Source organism: Crocodylus porosus, unplaced genomic scaffold, assembly GCF_001723895.1.
Source record: "Crocodylus porosus isolate Cpor-Errol unplaced genomic scaffold, CroPor_comp1, whole genome shotgun sequence".
NCBI classification, from domain to species: domain Eukaryota; kingdom Metazoa; phylum Chordata; order Crocodylia; family Crocodylidae; genus Crocodylus; species Crocodylus porosus.
This window is the reverse complement of record NW_017728931.1, coordinates 48,129,274-48,146,885: the sequence shown is the minus strand read 5'-3', so window position 1 is coordinate 48,146,885 and position 17,612 is coordinate 48,129,274. Positions and strand designations below refer to the sequence as shown.

General features: G+C 44.0%; 1 protein-coding gene across 1 annotated transcript in view; it reads left to right on the top strand.

The window, feature by feature from the left end:
• Positions 1–54: 54 nt before the first annotated feature.
• Positions 55–17,612, top strand: part of LOC109316600 (BPI fold-containing family C protein-like) — a 34,286-nt gene continuing 16,728 nt past the window's right edge. Inside the window, exons 1-7 of the mRNA XM_019544807.1 lie at positions 55–131; positions 6,359–6,490; positions 9,896–10,007; positions 11,631–11,759; positions 13,889–14,044; positions 15,062–15,125; positions 15,865–15,925. Of these exons, the coding sequence (XP_019400352.1) occupies positions 6,376–6,490; positions 9,896–10,007; positions 11,631–11,759; positions 13,889–14,044; positions 15,062–15,125; positions 15,865–15,925 (637 nt within the window). The 5' untranslated portion in view covers positions 55–131; positions 6,359–6,375. The remainder of the gene's footprint in view (positions 132–6,358; positions 6,491–9,895; positions 10,008–11,630; positions 11,760–13,888; positions 14,045–15,061; positions 15,126–15,864; positions 15,926–17,612) is intronic.

Genomic DNA, 17,612 nt, shown 5'->3' with positions numbered 1-17,612 from the left:
CCCTGCTCCCTGCCCTACAGGTGACGTTGGGGATCGATGATTCGGCGATCTTCACAGGGCCCGTCCTGCGAGCGCGCACGAATGCAGGTGGTGGGTAGGGCTGGACTGCGCAGGCGCACATCGATGATCGGGTGCTCGGCTAGCTCCCGCGCATGCGTCGTAGGCTCCAATCCAAGTGGAGTGGTGGGTGTGGGGAAGAGGCGTGACGCAGGATCCGCGCCCGCTCTGGGTGATTGGGGGAGGAGGCAGCGAGGTCTGGCCCCACCCCCAAAGAGGAGCTAGGCGTGGCCGTTAAAACCGTTGGAGGCGGCCGCGCAAAAGACGAAATGGGACGCTACAGAGGACATGTAGTGCAGTCTCTGTCTGAGGCAGGATGCTCCCTGTCTACACCAGCCCCTGCAAACCCCTTAACCTGTTTGTAAAAGCACAGAGGGACCCCTGACATGCTTCACTTTCCCCCTTCCCCGTACACACACACTCCCCACAGCTTGACCCAGAGGGTCCTTGACCTGATGTCAGCCTCCAAGGAAATGTACTGCTCCTACACATAGAAAGCTACACCTCCACCTTTTTTCCCTACTCGGTTCCTTCTATGCAGGGTGTAGCCCTTTATGGCTATGCTCCAACTGTGTGGAGTCCCACCAGGTCTCTAATCCCTACTAGATCATAATGGCCACTGGACAGCAGGAGGGCTAGTTCCTCCTGCATGTTCCCCATGCTCGTGGCATTAGTGTACAGGCACCTGAGTCTTTCTACTCAGGCCTTCGATTTCCTGTCATGCTGAAGGAGAACTGTTCCCTCAGCTCCCACAGGAGTGGCCCTCCTGGTGTCCATATCTATGGAGCTTCCTTGTACGTCAGTCACCGAGCATTCTCCAGTCAGTGTTTCCTTGTCCCCCCAGCAATCTTAATTTAAAGTCCTATCAAGAGTATCGGCCATCCAGACCGAGAACAGGGATTTAACCTCTCCACGTGAGGTGGATGCCATCTCTTCCCAGGAGTCCCCTCTCCCTGAAGTACGCACTATGGTCAAGGAAACCAAAGCCCTCTTGGAGGCACCATTGTTGGAGACAAAGGTTCACTTCCTCAATGCATTCTTCCCTCCCAGTACCATGGCCTGCAATGGGGAGCACAAAGGAAAAGACTACCTGATCCTCTGACCCCTTGAGCCCAGCCCCCAGAGCCCTGTAGTCGCTCATGACCCAGTCCAGATTACTCCTGGCCATGTCATATGTTCCCACATGGATGAGGAGCATGGGGTAGTAGTCAGAGGGCCATACAGGCCTGGGGATCCTCAGCAACATCTCAGATGCAGGGCCCAGGGAGGCAGCAGACCTCACAGGCTAGGGGATCCAGACAGCAGATGGGACCCTCAGTGCCCTGCAGGATGGAGTCTCCCACCACCACCACTTTGCGCCTCCTCCTGTGGGCAGCAGCACAGTACTTATCTTCCTCCTTCTCCTCTAGTGTCACCACACATGGGAAGTTATGGTTGTGATAATGGTCGTGTGTCTCTGAGGGAATGAACTCACTACTACCTGGTGCCTAAAAAATTAATTTCTGGCTGCCTACCAACACTTAAAGTGCAATGCAGGACACACAGGTACACAGGCAGACTGTTCCATTCACGAAGCAATGCAATGTAGACAGTATTTGGAGTATTACCAGGTCTGAAGTAATTATGAATACGTCTCCGTGAATTGTAAAGCAGACAAACTCAGCACAAAGTGGAGTTACTCCTAGCCCATGACAGATTACTTACCGTGACCCAATAATTAGGTTTTAAAACAGATTAAGTATGGAAGCAAGTTGCTTTAAGTTACTCAGGTATAATACTTGCATGTAAACAAGCTCTAAAAGTAGGGTAAAGAAAGGGCAACCTTCAGTGAGTGTGGGCATTAGGAATGCATTTAGGAGGATGGGTTCTCCCAGCTTCAAGCCCATTTACCCTGAGTTGGGGAAGCGTTGACTTCTCTATCAGGCAGCTCCATGTCAGAGCTGTTAGACAAGGCTATGTTCTTTGGGGTGAACTCTTTAAGTCTCAGTTCCCTGACTGTCATATAGAGTGGGAAGAAGCCACTCTCTCCTCCCACCACTTAGAGGCACTGTATATAAACTCTGTGGGCATATCTACTGATGCAATTAATGCATCTGAATTTTCTGCATAGAAAGTTCAGACTAATTAAAGCACGCCCTCCACCCCCAGTAGAGATTGGGACCCACCCTGATTTCCACATGGCTGCGAGGCAGCTGCCCAGCAGCTCTCCCTGCCCCATGGAGATGGGATGGGTCCCAATCTCTACATGACTAGGAGACAGTTCCTGCAAGGCCAGGACAGCTCTGTCAGTCCCTTGTGCCCCACCCCCCCTTGTTAGGCTAACTGGGAGCAATTTGCTCCCAGTCAGTGTCTACACGTGTAGCATGGTGCATTAGTTAATACATCGTTTTCTAGTTCCTGTATTAACAAGTACTAGAAAACAGTGCACTAGATTAATATAATGTGCGGTAATTGCTATGCATGTGTAGACAGTGATTTACTGCACTTTAGATTAATCTAATAGTCAGTAAAGCATCTTGTGTAGATGCATCCTGTCTCATCCTGCTGTGACCAAGGAGATGCATTCATAGCTTCAACTCCTGGAGATAGTGAAGAATGGGCCGATGTAAGGGTATTCCCCCCTCAAGATCCAGCCAAATTACAACCCTCTATCTGGTCTCCGCACTGCAAATATATAATGGCTATGATTTGGCACTAACTCATTTACTCTCTCCTCATAAACCAGACACACACAGTTATGAATGAATATTTACTGATTTTTTTCTGTCCATTTCTTTTTATATTGAGATGCCCAGAACAAAATGTCTGACTAGTATTCAAGAGAGGTCTCATCAAATGATTTTTTAAAGGTATTTTACCTTACCATTCTGTGATTTGATGCCATTATATAAAACCAGCAAGAATCACATTCCTCCAGGTTGTCATTGGTAGATCTATGCACAATGGGAAATTTCCCTTTTTACAAAGAACACAAAGATACAACCATGACTCTCATACCATACATACCCTTATAGGAGTTCACCGGCATCTTCCCCATCATGTCAAGATCTCTACAGGGCAAGGGGTAGAGAGTGCACAGACTACATAGGCATGGAGGGCACATCATACAAGCATTAGCTCCTTGGACCCTATGCAGAGCAAGCAGTTACTTATAATATTTTATTGTTATTTCTACTGCTTAGAGATACAGTGCAGTTCAGGACTCCATTGTGCTAGACACAGAATAAAGGCAGGAAAGTATGGTTTCAACACAAAAAAGATTAAAATCTAATTTAAGACAAATAACTTGCGAGTGAGGAAAAGATAGGAGTGAAGGCAGAGAGATAAGGCTATGAGTATGTCAGTAAGGCAGTTATATAGGCTAATTGTGTGCCTCGACCTGTGGTTCTAAAACCTTCTAAAAGATTTTGTTTTGTTTTTGTGCCCATCTATTAGCCAGACTAGTCATCAAGAGCTGTTTCATTGTTTTGTTTTATACACCATAACTATACTACCTGTTTTACAGCATTGCACTGCATATCACTTTTTTCTATAACTCACCTCCAGGCATTGAAAATCCCTGTGAAGGATATTCCCAAATTTGGCCCAGTCAGGGTTAAATCTTCAAAGGGTTAAATCTTCAAATCTCTCTGATTTGGCTCCACTGTTTCTCTTGTTGACTAAGCTGCAAAGAACCTACACACTCCCTAATGTGACACAGACCAGGTAGAAAGATTGGAACAAGAGAAGAACTGGAAAAAAATATCACCCCACCAACTCAATTGGATGCTGAAGGCAGACACTGAGGTAGCGTGAAGCTGAAGTGCTCTGCCAGGTAAATGCTTTGTGTAGGTATGCGTTAGAGTCTGTTGTCTTTTCTCTGAAAACAACTGAGATTTCTTTCCTGAAATGGTGACAGTGTTTCAGAAATGGAAACAATTCTTCACTTGGGTGCCACATAATCATACAATGGGCTGCAAATGAGCTTTGGCAGCAATTTGATAAAAGTTGATAAAATTTTTCTGCGGTAGTGACTTTACAGAATGCTAGAATTGCTCATTCTGAGATATAATTTGGTTTTATGGCCTATGCATGACAACATGTAAGGGTTTGGGGTTTTTTTCTTTTATCAAAAAATCTTTAGGATGCTTTGGTTTCTGCGTGTTAGAGCATAGGCTGGTTTAAGTTGTAATTTTTACTGCAAGTTTTATCTAAATGTTTACAGAATCTGCTCAAAAAGGAGCCATTAAACATCTAATAGGAAAACCAGTAAATTCAGTAACTCATTGGGCTTCGATTTATCAATGTGCATAGATAGCAACAAAGAAGTGTTTCCCTTTCCCTTATACTGAAGGTATTTGAATATTGTGTCAGACAATATTGTCTGAGAAGGCAAAATTGTTAAAGGAATGGTCATTTAAAAGAAGGAGTTGTTTGATTCATTTTCAAGTTACTGGAGATAAATAGCATAGCAATTTTGTGAGTCACTTTACTGACATCAACATGTCACTTGTGTGTTGTATAGTCATTTTACATTAAAATACCTATCAATCAGCTGATGATACCCATGTCTTTATCTCAGAGGGCACCTGTACACATGACACCATTACCATGTACATGTGATGCAAGTACCACTTCACGTGCAAGAGCTTTGAGGATTTTAAATGAATTTGCATCACTTCAAACTAAACTACACTCTGATGTAGTTCAGTTTGCAATGTTGCACATTGCAGTGATGCAGCTGTCAGCTTGTTCCCAGCCACAGGAGAGGCAGGCAGGCTTCTCAGAAAAAAAGGATCAGGCCCCTTGCCACTTCTTCCTTCAATAGGCTCCTGGGGCTGACACAACACTGGGGGCCTCCTAGGAACGGGCTGGCTTGCCCCTGGAGCAGTGTGAGAAGGCTGCAGAAGGGTGGCTGGATTTGTTGATGGCTGGAGAAGGTGGCGAAAACAGTGCAAAGGGCACTGGAAGCCTGGGCAGGCTGCTAGCTGACTGGGTGCTGCCCCTGTTCAGAGGCATCCAATCCAATGCTTCCCCAAGCCTGCCTGGGCTTCCAGTGCCCCGTGCACCATCCCTGCCACCTTCTCCTCCCACCAGTACATCCAACTGCCCTTCTGCTGCCTCTCCGTGCTGCCCCACGGGCAAGCTGGGTGTGCTGGCAGCCAAAGAAGGCTGCAGGGACAGCACATGGGGTGCTGGAAGCCTGGACAGGCTCAGGAAATTGTTGGGTAGGGCATCTGCAAGACAGGGCATGACCTGGCCATCTAGCAGGCCACCCAGGCTTCAAGCACCCCATGCGCTGTCCCTGCCACCTTCTCCTGCCACCAGCAAGCCCAGCTGCCCTCCTGCCACCTCCCTGCACTGTCCCCAAGGCAAACCAGCCTGTTCCAGGCAAACTGGATATCCTGCAGGCACCTGCTGAAGGCAGCAGCTATGAGGGGCCTTTTTTTTCAGCAGAGCCTGCCTGCCTTTTCTGCAGCTGGGGAGTAAGCTTCCAGCAGGCTGAGCAGCTCCTGAGCTGCAGGGAGCTCCAGCCCTTGCCTCCACAGTAGGGGTGCCCCCAGAGCCACCTGGGCAGGCTGTTAGTGGGCTGGGTGCTGCCCCAGCTCAGGGTCGGGAAAGAGTTGGATCAGGCCTCCAAGCTGGGGCAGCACCTGGCCCACTAGCAGCCCACCCAGGTGCCTCCCAGGGGCACTGTCACTGCAGAGGACAGGGACCACCTGCAGCTCAGGCGCTGCTCAGCCCGCTGGCAACTTGCCCCCTTATGGACTGGCTCCAACAAAAAAAAAAAGGATAGGGCCCTCACCATAACGTGACAAAATTGAAATGGTTTAGTTTCAATGTAGGGGGCATAAAATAAAATCCTAAGGACTAAACCCCCCTCACATGTACAAGCACCCATCTGTGTCTCACCTGGCTGAGCTAATATAATTTAACCCAGTGTCTGATGAGAGAGAGCTAACTGGGGAAACCTCAGTCCTGAAAAGACTGGGGTAAAAAAGACCATTCTGCTATAACAGCACATCCCTCACATCCTTGTTTCTGTCCATGCTTCCTGTGAGTCCTAGTGAACTCCTTGTCCCATGGATGATGGTCTGTGTATGCTCCCACCAGTGGCTGGACAGGGCAATGGCAGCAAAACTCTTCCCAATGCTGAAAAATCACCAGTTGAGTCCCTACTTCCCAATTGCCCACCCATATCTGACTGCCATTGCAGCAAATGGGAACAGATGTAGAGTTACCACTGCTCAGGGCATTAGGAAGCTATGATGTTTTTTGTGTGACCTTGTGCTTGTAGGTTAATCTTAAATATTATTAACAGGTCCCTGTGGAAAGGAAATGGAGAAGATGCTGAAGACTGGGTATTTTATCCTCTTGCTCAGTTGTTTTGCCTGGCAGATGGATGCTAACCCTGGGCTCAAAGTAAGAATCACGCAGAAAGGGCTGGACTATGGTAAGCCTGAGATTTCCAATAGTTCTTCTGCAACACGTTTTATTTTTAGAGTACATTGAATCCTTAATATTTGCACAATGTAAGAACAAAGTCCTGAAAGACTGAGTGTTACTAGCAAGCTAAAGAGAGAAAGGAAGATTTAAAAGATGGATTTTTAAGAGAGGAAATGGCTTGGAGGTAGACAAGAGCTGCTCCAATAGCAGAAAAACTTGAAAATCTAAGGAGTCACATAGCAAAGAAGAAAGAATTGCTACTGAAGCAGAGTGAGTGGGTAGAAGAGTATCTGGATACGGAGCCAGGAAGGGAGAATGTTGTGAGGCTGGATATCAGAACAGTTTTGTGTCCAGGAATGGTATCAATAGGAAGCCAGGAAAATTCATGCCATACTATGGGTTCTATGGGCAGTATGATTGAAGTAACATGGTCCTGGTTCATATAGCAAGGGAGTAATCTGGTCAATGTGTTGGACCTTTGAAGTTAGGTAGCAGCCCATAAATAGAGATGCTTCATTAGTCAAAATGAAATATGATCAGTGTCTGCAGATCACCTACACCTGAATCAGTGAGAGAAGAGGGGGTTACATATGTGACTTGCCTACTGCTCCCAGCCAGACTCAGGCAGTGGCTGCCTCAGGGCATCAGTTTCAGTAGTTCTCATCCCCTAGACTCAGTTATTCCTGCTTCACCACTCTATCATCTGCCAGAGCTAAGAGCCAGCCAAGGATCTGGGCTTCAGAACCACCTCGAGACATCATTTAGGAATCAGCATCCTAGCATCAGAGAGCAAGCAAAAACCATATCAGAGAGCAAGCAGAAACCAAGTGAAATTGTTCCTCCAACCCCCTACCACAGTTTCCATTGTGTCCCAACCTGCTGCTCAAATAGCTTTTTCTGTATCCTGTAGATCCTCTTCCACTAGACTGATCTGATCCAGCAGGAGCTCCTAGTATCTTCAACCCTCCCAGAAGCCAACACGGCCATAGAACAACACCCTGTTTAGATTCTGAGTCCTCTCCCTTCCATACTAACAAGTATAGCTTAATCTACTCTCAGCTTCTCCCACCAAATTCCCAGCCACAGTAGCCTGATCTCTCACATCTGCCAATAAGGAACATCCCCTTTTTATCTCTCTATGTGTCCATCCTTTCACCATTCAAGCTCTTAAGGCACCACCATTTTCATCTGTCTCCTACATCTTTTCTCTCCTCATTTTCAATAGCCTTTCTTATTACTTCTCTAACAAATCCCTTTCCTCTTCCCGTTTCCCTTTGTCTCACTAATTCTTCCTCTCCCAAACCTGATACCCATTAAGTATAATTTTGTTTAATAATGAAAAAACAGCAACATCCAGTGCATGAGATATCAAACCCTCTCACCTTGTATCTTTCTCCTTTCTCTCCCTTTCCCTTTCTTGATAATTCTGTTTTTTATCTAAGCCTTAGATCTTAAAGCATTTGGGCCAGTAAAGAAATAATAATATGTCTCTGGACAGCACCTAGCACAATTTGGTGTGTTTAATGCATTAATAATCCCTTGATTCAACAGAAGCTGGGTCAAAGTAAGGATAAATCATCAGCAATGTTCTGTGCATGATGACAGGTAGACAATGAACAAGAAAAGTAAAAGCTCAGCTTTATGAGTCTAAGATTACAGTGTTACTATAACAAAGTATTTTGCTAAAGGTGAAGGTCAGGTCCACTTACTTCCCAGGCTGAGCATTAGTTGCAAAGGCTTCTTTGGGGAACTAAAGGCCTTCAGTCACCCAAACCAAAAGTAATCTTTCCCTCCCAAATCAGAAATAATCATTCCATAAGAGAGACAGTGCCTTAGAGCTCCCCTACACCTGCTATAGTAGGTGGATATCAGGATTAAGCCCAGTATTTGCCGGTATGAGTCAGGAAGAGCTGTTCTAGAGCTTTCAAGAACTGTCAGGTGCTGTCAGGATTAATGGGTAGAAAATTGGACAGGCACCAACACAGACATTAGTAATGCCCCACCAATCCTGATAGTATCTGATAGCTGAGGAGGGTGCAGCCTTCTATGTCATCTTCACCACAGCAGAATTTTGAAGGTTAGGGTATTTAATACTGCCATCCCTCTAGTCTAGCTCGGGGCTGGATTATGACATCCTGGCGCCCTAACCTAGGGCTTCCCAACCTTTCTATGTTTTGGCCTGGCAAACTGCAGACCAGAAGTGGCTGTGACCTGGCAAACTACGGACCATTGTGCGGAGCCCTGTGGCCAGAATTTCTGGCTGAAACTAAAGTAAAGATGCTTCCATCCCCAGGCAGTGAGGTGGGCCTAAACCTCAACTATGACTGCCACAAGCCCTGCGGGAGGAGTCGCAGCCTCTCTGCCTGGTTCTGCGGGGCACCGTTTGCCGATCCGTAGTCACTTCCAGTGCAGCAGCCAACCGTCTGTGGCCTGGGGGTTGGTTTAGAGGTCCCTTATAATATGAGGCCCTAAAATGAAGATTATTTAGCTTATGCCTAAATCCAGCATGGCTCTAGCTGCCAGAAGACCCCAGCAAGGCACCCTCATGCTCACAGGAACAACCACTGGCGTGCCTTTATCATGAGGAAATCCTGAATTCTGACGGCCTTCTCACCACAAAAAATGTAAATTTAAAAAAATGGTGCTCATGTTGGGCAGTAATTAATCCTGAATATTTGTTCATGTTTATGTGGATCAAGAGGAAATTTGGGGGAAATCCCCTTCAGCAGCCTTGAAAGCAAAGTTAAAATGGAAGTAGTCCCAGAAATATGAGTGGGGGAAAAAGGAAGCTGAGCTGTCTCCAGGATCTAAGAGCCAAGACAAGCACAGAAAAAGAAGACAAACAAACTGGGGACTTGAAGATGTGGTGTTTAGCGACCACTCAATGCATGTGATGCACAAGACTGAAACTATCATAACATTGGAACGTGCCAGAGTGGGGATGCCATAGGTGTGTTAGAGGGGTAAGGGGAAGGGACAGAGAATTGCAGCATTTTATACCATATAAGCCATGGTCAAATCTAAGTTTGCTCCTAGAAATAAAAAAAGGAGCAGTTAGACAAGCTGGAATAAAACCAGACATAACTTCTAGTATAGAAGACAAATCAGTTCCGGCAAATTTGGTGTGAAAGATTTTCCTATGACAGTTCCTCCAAAAGAAGCTGCAGTGCCAAAAGGGTGGTACATTGTGAATTAGCTGGAGTCAGTTCTAGAATACAAGACGCAAATCCTTGGTCTTAGATATGTGCTTGCAATATAAAGGTGCAAGATAAAAATTATGGAAATGACAGTGAGAGATAATCTGTCTATCTTGATGGCATGTTTGGAGATGGGGGCACCTGCATTTGATCTACATTGTATAAGCTTTCCAGCCATAGAGAAAGCAATTGAATGGTTCTTTGTCCCTTCACAGGCTGGAAAGTTGGGCTGGAGAACCTAAAACAAGAAATAAAAAATGGAACCTTCCAAAGCTGGAGTGACCGTGAGAACTTTGGATTTGTTAAATTTGACTACACTGTTTCAGGGTAAGTAAACAATCAAAAATATTCTAAAACAATGGTATAAAATACTGTTAGTGATAAGGGAGTTCTCAATGGATTCATAAAGCCCTTACTTGCTGTTACTTTATTAGACAATTGGATTTTCAAAAGCACTCATAGATGATATAACTCTGCTCCCATTGCCCAGTCATTGTCAAGTATTTTGTACATAACCTGCCAGAGATGAATTTAAGGAAAGAGTTTGAAGGAAGACTTCAAACATAGAGTTTGAAGGAAGACATAGCAACTACTCAGACCTTTAGAAGATCTTCCCCTACCCAAAGGGCAACAAAAAAGTAAGCATGTCTGTGTTTAAGGGAAAAATTGATATTATGAGCAATAAAGGTCAACAAAGGGCCTTAATAGAAAACACAGAGGGGGGAAGTAGTAGGTTAGAAGAGAGGGGAAGATGTAGTTAGAGTAATGAGGTGGGAAAATTATTTTTGCAACAGTTTTTTGAATAAATATAGGGAGGGCAAAATATCATTATGACGTGACAAGGCTTTACATCCATTTTGCACAGGTATAAATCACTGTAGGAGGGACTATGCAGTATAGACTCAGGCTCCTTAAGTTCCTATCATTCCCCCAAATGCAGCAAGCTGCTAAAAGAATATACATTTCTGTAGCATTCCTTACCCTCGTCAGACTAAAAACTTCTAGCTAGGCTCTAATCCGGTGGTTCTCAACCATCTTAGACTGAAGGCACCCTTATATAACTTATCTGAATGTAGCAGCACCCTGTATCAACAAATAAAACCAGAAAAATAATTGAGCAATTCTGTTGCAAAGGACTCAAAAAGATCACAATGGGTGAGAATGCTTTGACACAATTAATTCCTATTTAAAATCTTTGGGTTTATGTTATTAACCATGTGTAGATGTTTGCACCTCTACTGATGCTAATATTGCCATGACACCCTGGTTGAGATCACTGTTCTAATCCGACAGAAAAGCATAAATTTGCTATCTGTCAAGACTGTTTCACTTTAATAAGTCAGTCCCTTGGCCAGTCATATGGGATTACTTCCTCACCTACAATAGTTCCTGACTTTCCATTATACAGTTCTCCAGAGCAAAAAACTTAAAGGAAATGGCTGGTGCCTTTTTCCACTATTTCCCAGTATCACTGGCAGGCTGAACCATAAACACCTCAGTTCCACATTTTATGGACAATAAGCAAAGACTGCCCCATCCCTCAAGTGAGTGAGATTTACCTGTAATGATGGGCTTCTTTCTATAGACTGGGAAAATTCACTTAAAGGAATGAGGCTTGTCTGTCTTCACAGAAAAGATACACACCCCAAGAATACAAAACATTCTAGAGACCTCTATTCCTAATGCAGAATGTTCTACCTCACCGCTCAAATTTATTTTACTTAGAGGTTGAGTATAACATTGAGTCTAAAGGATCTTTTCTCTCAAGGAGTACCGTTTACCTTCAGGTCAAGGGTACCTTTCCCCATGCAATTGGATAGTTTTACCATGAAATGCTACAACATTTTGTCTTGTAACTCAAAACCATTTTGTACTATTTAATTGTACCAGAAGACTTCAGCATCTCATCTTTCATTTGAGTGCAAACTAATATCCCCCTTTCATTTATAGGCTCAGAATTAACACTGTTGAATTCCCAGATGCCTCTGTATCTCTCATACCTGGAACTGGGATAAAGCTGGCAATTGAACATGCTTCTGCAACCTTCCATGCAAACTGGAGTATAAAAACCTGGCTAGTGTAAGTATTGTACTAGGTGAGCCCCAGTATACTCTTCTGGAAAGTGAATTAAAATTAAAAAATATAAAATGTAGTTACTAATCTAATTTCTAAGGGGTCAAATATCTTTTACCAAATAATAGGAACCTGTTGATATAGCTCTCTTGAGTGTGAGACATTTATTTCAGGTTAACAGTATAGTATTAATTAAGATGCTACTACTAAAGACACCTCTGGAAAGTATCAGATCAAAATTCTGTTATTTGGCTGGTATTTTCCAGACTGTTAATTAAGTGAATATTTAGGAAGCTGTTTAATACAGTGGATCACACTCTACAAAAAGGGGTTGATGATTACATGTGCGTTATATTGCATTTACTGTGTAACTGGAAAGGTTGACTCCATAACTAATTTACTTATAGTTAACTTTGGGTGTTCTTAAGATGAGTGTGGAGTGCTGCACCTAGGGCGCAAAAATATCCAGCACAGCTACTGGTTGGGAAGTGACTCTCTCAGCAGCACAGAAGCAGAAAGGGATCTCAGAGTCGTAGTGGACTCCAAGATGAACATGAGTCATCAGTGTGACAAAATCATCAGCAAAGCTAATCACACTTTATCATGCATCAGCAGATGCATGACAAATAGATCCAAGGAGGTGATACTTCCCCTCTATGCAACACTGGTCAGACTGCAGTTGAAGTACTGTGTCTAGTTTTGGGTGCCGTACTTCAAGAAGGATGTTGATTGACTCGAGAGGGTCCAGAGGACTCATGAGGTCCTCATATGTTTAGGGGCTTACAGGACAAGCCCTACGAGGAGAGACTGAGGGACCTGGACCTCTTCAACCTCTGCAAGAGAAGACTAAGAGGTGATCTTGTAGCCATCTACAAATTCATTAAGGGGATGCAGCAAAGGATCAGAGATGCTCTCTTCACCAGGGCACATCTTGGGGTAACAAGGAACAGTGGTCACAAACTGACAGCAGATTTAGGCTAGATATCAGGAAAAACTTCTTCATGAAAAGGATGGCCAAAATTTGGAATCGGCTTCCAAGGAAGGTGGTGCTCTCCCCTACCTTGGGGGTCTTTAAAAGAAGGCTGGATAGGCATCTGGCTGGGGTCATTTGACCCCAGAACTCTTTCCTGCCTAGGCAGGGGGTCGGACTCAATGATCTGTTGAGGTCTCTTCCAACCCTAGCATCTATGGTTCTAATCTATCTTCCCAGAAAACTGTATTAACAGAATATTAAGGTTACAAAGTTATGTATTCAAAAGGTAAGAAATACCAGAATTCAAGTTGCTTCTGAAATCTTACTTTGGGCTCCTTTTATGATATTGTCTTTAATGGCTCAATTGCATACTATTTTTCAATATTAATTCTGCACTTAACATTGTAATATGTTTTTATGGAATGCTTTAAGTATTAAAAATGGGTTATAGGGTTTTTTCTGGTTTCTTATGTGGGACCATATTTACTGTAACTTAGGATATGAGACTATATAGCCACAACACAGATCTCTATCACTTCAGCTAATGGAGTAACTGGTAGCAGTATTAGGCTATTATCCTCTAGATGGACTAGGCAGCAGAAGGGAATGGAACACAACTATTGCCAGCAGGGTTTCACCTCTGTTCCCTGGCAGCAAAAGATCACAGATATTCAGTTCCCCTGAGCTTAGCTCCAAGTCCTGGAGAGGAGTGTGCTGTAGGGGTTAACACTGCTGCACCTTTGCCTCCAGCTTGTCTCTTTTCTCCATGCTCCACTCCAACCCAGTTTTGAAAAAGAGTATATTGATTCCAGTGGGGCAGGTGATGACTGCTTTCTCTCCATGGGTAGTTAGAAGGGCTTTTTCTGAGGCAGTGCTACAGCTTTTGTGGCAGCATTATCACAGATCTGAGAGTTGTAGGAGAATTGAACTGGCATTAATCAGAAAATGGTTATTCAAGTCACAATGAAATTATGGTGATTTGGAACCTGGCTAACTGCGGCATGATTCAAGAACTTATACTCGCTGAAGGTGAGAGGAAAAGACTCATTCTTCATCCACCCAATGTAAGGATCAAAGCCTCTTAGACTTGACTCATCATTAGTTTCTTAAATGTTTCCTAAGAGTAGATTTTTCAGCTGAGCTTATTGTTTTGTCTGTGTAGCAGAAACCATGGAGGAGCTACTGTGTCTCTTTCAGGAGTGTTTATCACAGTGATCTTCCAAGTGTCAAGAGATAACAAAGGCCGCCTATCCATGCTGTTTCACAACTGCCGGTTAAGCATTCATGATGTTAAAGTCAAGTTGAGTGGAGGAGCCAGGTAGGTGTGAGAAATTTCTTATTATCACTCTGGTGAAAAGTAGACAAGTCAGGCTATATCTAAATACTAAACTAACCCTCCTCATCACTGCACTGCATTGCTCTGGGTACGTGGTTTCCTAAATATGAAGCAGTGCAGCCACCTCCATGCAGAATTTGGGGCAGTTTGATAAGTCACAGGGCCAATTAGCCTGCCTTCAGCTAATAGCACTCCCAAAGGACCACATAGCTCAGCTACATTGCTCTGAATTTAGGAGTCTACTCTGTCCAGAGTAGCTCAGCCTGCTCAAGAGCAACACCCCGGGGACAAAAAATTGTCTGCATAGACATTACCTCAGAGGCTCATGTCCCGCTTGTCAAAGCTAGAATAAGCATTTCATATGGCTACTTTAATATCAGCATTCACTGAGTTCCAAATAGCCTCTAATTCTCAACCTAAATATGAGCCAGTCCTCATCTAGCCAAAAAGAATTGATTGTATAGTCTTTCTCTGTGTCATCATAGCCATTTCTTACTTCTGCCTCATTTATACTTTGCCTACCTCTCTTCCTGAGGGCTCCTTCCTCAAGGCCACCTGCTCTTTCTCTACACATGCCAAACCCAAGATTGAGGTAGCGAAGCCACACTGGAAGTACCTGTTTCACTGCTCTTGAGATTTCTGCCTCTGGTGTGCTTAAAAGCATGATCTCAGGGTTGGAGTATGCAGAGTGGGAGATGGGCAGGATATGCATGAGAGTTTGGCCTCTAGGAGCATTGGGGTAACAGTGTAGACATATCCCATGTCTATATGGCATTGTAGTGACCTTCATTTGTGAGGTGGACTCTTGGCAGTTTTTAGGCTTCATGCAGGTCTATTATACATTGGATTACTAGTCCAATGCAAGTTACTGACTAGCCTGAAAGCCAGATATTACATTTTCTATAAACCTAGCTTATACATATGTATATTAACTAAAGAAAATATTCAAATAGCTAAAGCAATGGTAAGGTCCTCTTCTGTTCTTTTCCTCTTCTTCAGCTGGGTCTTTAACCTCTTTGCTGGTTATCTGAAGAAGCCCATTCAAGCCTACTTGGATAAAAATGTAAGTCTTTAAAGACAGTTTCAGGAGCGAGGTTTAAAGAACACCTGAAACTACCTTATCTCTGAGGCCATGGCCTAGATCAGGGATTGGCAACCTGTGTTCTGTGGGCTGTAGAGCTTATGGGCTTTGGCAGCACAGCTGGGTGGTAGGGAAAAGTGACAATAGCAGCTGCCAGGTTGCAAGTGCCGGCTCACTTCAGATCTGATCTGGGTTGCTTTGGCCCATTAGAAAGTGTTGCTGATCCCTGACTTAGAACTTAGCTAAGGCGTATCTTGAAAAAAGAACTTTAGTCTGACTCTCAGCTTAGTAGCACTTATTACCCTGGCACCACCATCTACTCTTTTTTTCCCCTTGAAATAATATGAAAGTTCATATGCTCAGTTATTTTTCACCTGGAGGGTCTTCCCATTGAGCAAATGATTTTATAACAAATCTGTGATCATATGCATAGAAACCTTCATGTTTGTCTTTTAGACTTTATAGAAAAAGGCTGAAGGAGAGAACATAGGCCCTTTCATTCCAGAAAAAAAGTTCTCTATTACTTGTGCTGCAAGGAAAATCACTTTTTGTAGTGACTGGTCAATGATATTATTAAATCTTTATTCTATACTCTTTCTGGGGCCAGTGTTAGAAAGTGGGATCAGAACAAATGCCTGAACAGGCTTGGTTCAGATAGAGAGAAGGGTTAAAATACACACTACCCATTACATTACAGTGTCCTCTGTGTACTTCCATATAGTTGTGCCCGAACATCAAAAACAAAATCCAAAGGATGGATGCAGAGCTCAGAACTCTTAAGGGTGAGTCTCTGAAAATGAAATGTCTTTGTATTTCCATGCCCTTCAGCATGTAGACTTTTGCATTAAATGTTGCCTGAGAACTGTATTTGACTAATTCTGTTCAAAAGCTACTACATCAAAGACCCATGTCCCCAGCAGATAGAGTGAGGGGTAAAGAAATGCTCAAATGATTCTAGAACTAAGTCCCACTCTCCATTCCCTTCCATTCCCTCAGACACTCACAGACACAAATTATTATGTTCATGTTTAGCTGATGTCAACAGCAGGACATCTGTAATCTATCAACCCACTGCAGCTATGCTCTGTGGTAATAAGGGACACTAAGGCCACACCTAGCTGCTAAATTTACTGTTCAAGGCAGTAGTGCCCTGAAACATTCCACCCTGCTCTACATGGGCTGCCTCCTAACTCAGAAGCAGTGTAAGCACTACACTTCAGGTGAGCCAGTTATAACAACTAAGTGACAACCCCCGCTACTTACTAGTTAGCCTTCATATGACACTGCAGATATGGTCAAATTGCTCCTAGTTTAGGAAGCAGCCTAAACTCTATCCACCGTGGCAAACATGAGGTCAGCATTTCCAGAAGAACCTTGACTGCTCAGCATTTCAGCATCTGTAGTTATGCCTATTCTGTCATATCCTAGCACCTGCCTTGGAACCTGCACAGCATTGTTCCCCAGGTCCTGTTCTTCTGTGTGCATCTGCCAAGTTCATACCAGCTGTCCTGGCTCACATATTTACTGGGACTCTTGGCCTTGCTCTCCATGTTTGTGACCTGGCCATGATCATTAGGGCAGATTGCCCACATGGCAGTTGGTAATGCATTGCCTGAGCTGCTAGCTAGACAGCAGCTAAATAAAAAAGAGATCCTGACTACTGTGTTCATCAAAAATCCCACAGCATTTCTTGCAAGAGTAATCATGATAATCATGGCATTTGAGTTGCATTCAAACACATACAGTTATATTCTGTCTACCTAAACTTCCTCCTGCATTTCAAATAGGATATGATATTATCTTTTATCTTTCTAAATTGGTTAATGTGACTGATCCCTGTCAAACCAGGTGTCCCTTACACATGAGAGGCAGCAGCATTTTCAATCAATCTGGGATGTAATCCCTATTACATCATTTAGAGGTGATAATTTCCATTAAATTTAACTAGGAGGCAGGGCAGGGTGGCACTTTAGCGGTTAACTGGTTAAATTTAACTGTTTTCTTCTAGATTGTTTAATTAAAAGGAAGCTCTGGAAAAAATGTTTATTATTTCATTTTTCTCCTGTGGGGAGGCAGAGCAAGCAATTCCTCTGTAGTTACAACCTTTCCCTTCAGGGGTGCCAGCCGGTCAGTGTCCTCTGTGGATGCATCTGCTGTTTAGCCCTTGCAGGTAGAGGATCTTCTGGAATTCCCTCTGGAGGACTGCTTTTTCAGCATCATTTTTTGCTTTGGTGACCATCTAGCAACAAAACATTCTTTGCTGAAGCACCATGGGCCACGTGTAGACTAAACAAGGGGCATGTGTGCACGACACTTTAAAGCGAGTTAAATGCTTTTGCACCGCTTTAATTGGGTTGGTGTTTGCACGGGTTGGTGGCGTATTGTGCAGTAATTCCAGCTGCTGTAGCAAATTTGGTGGTACTGGCTATGGGGGACGACCTAATCGGCGACCTAGTGATTGATGGGAAG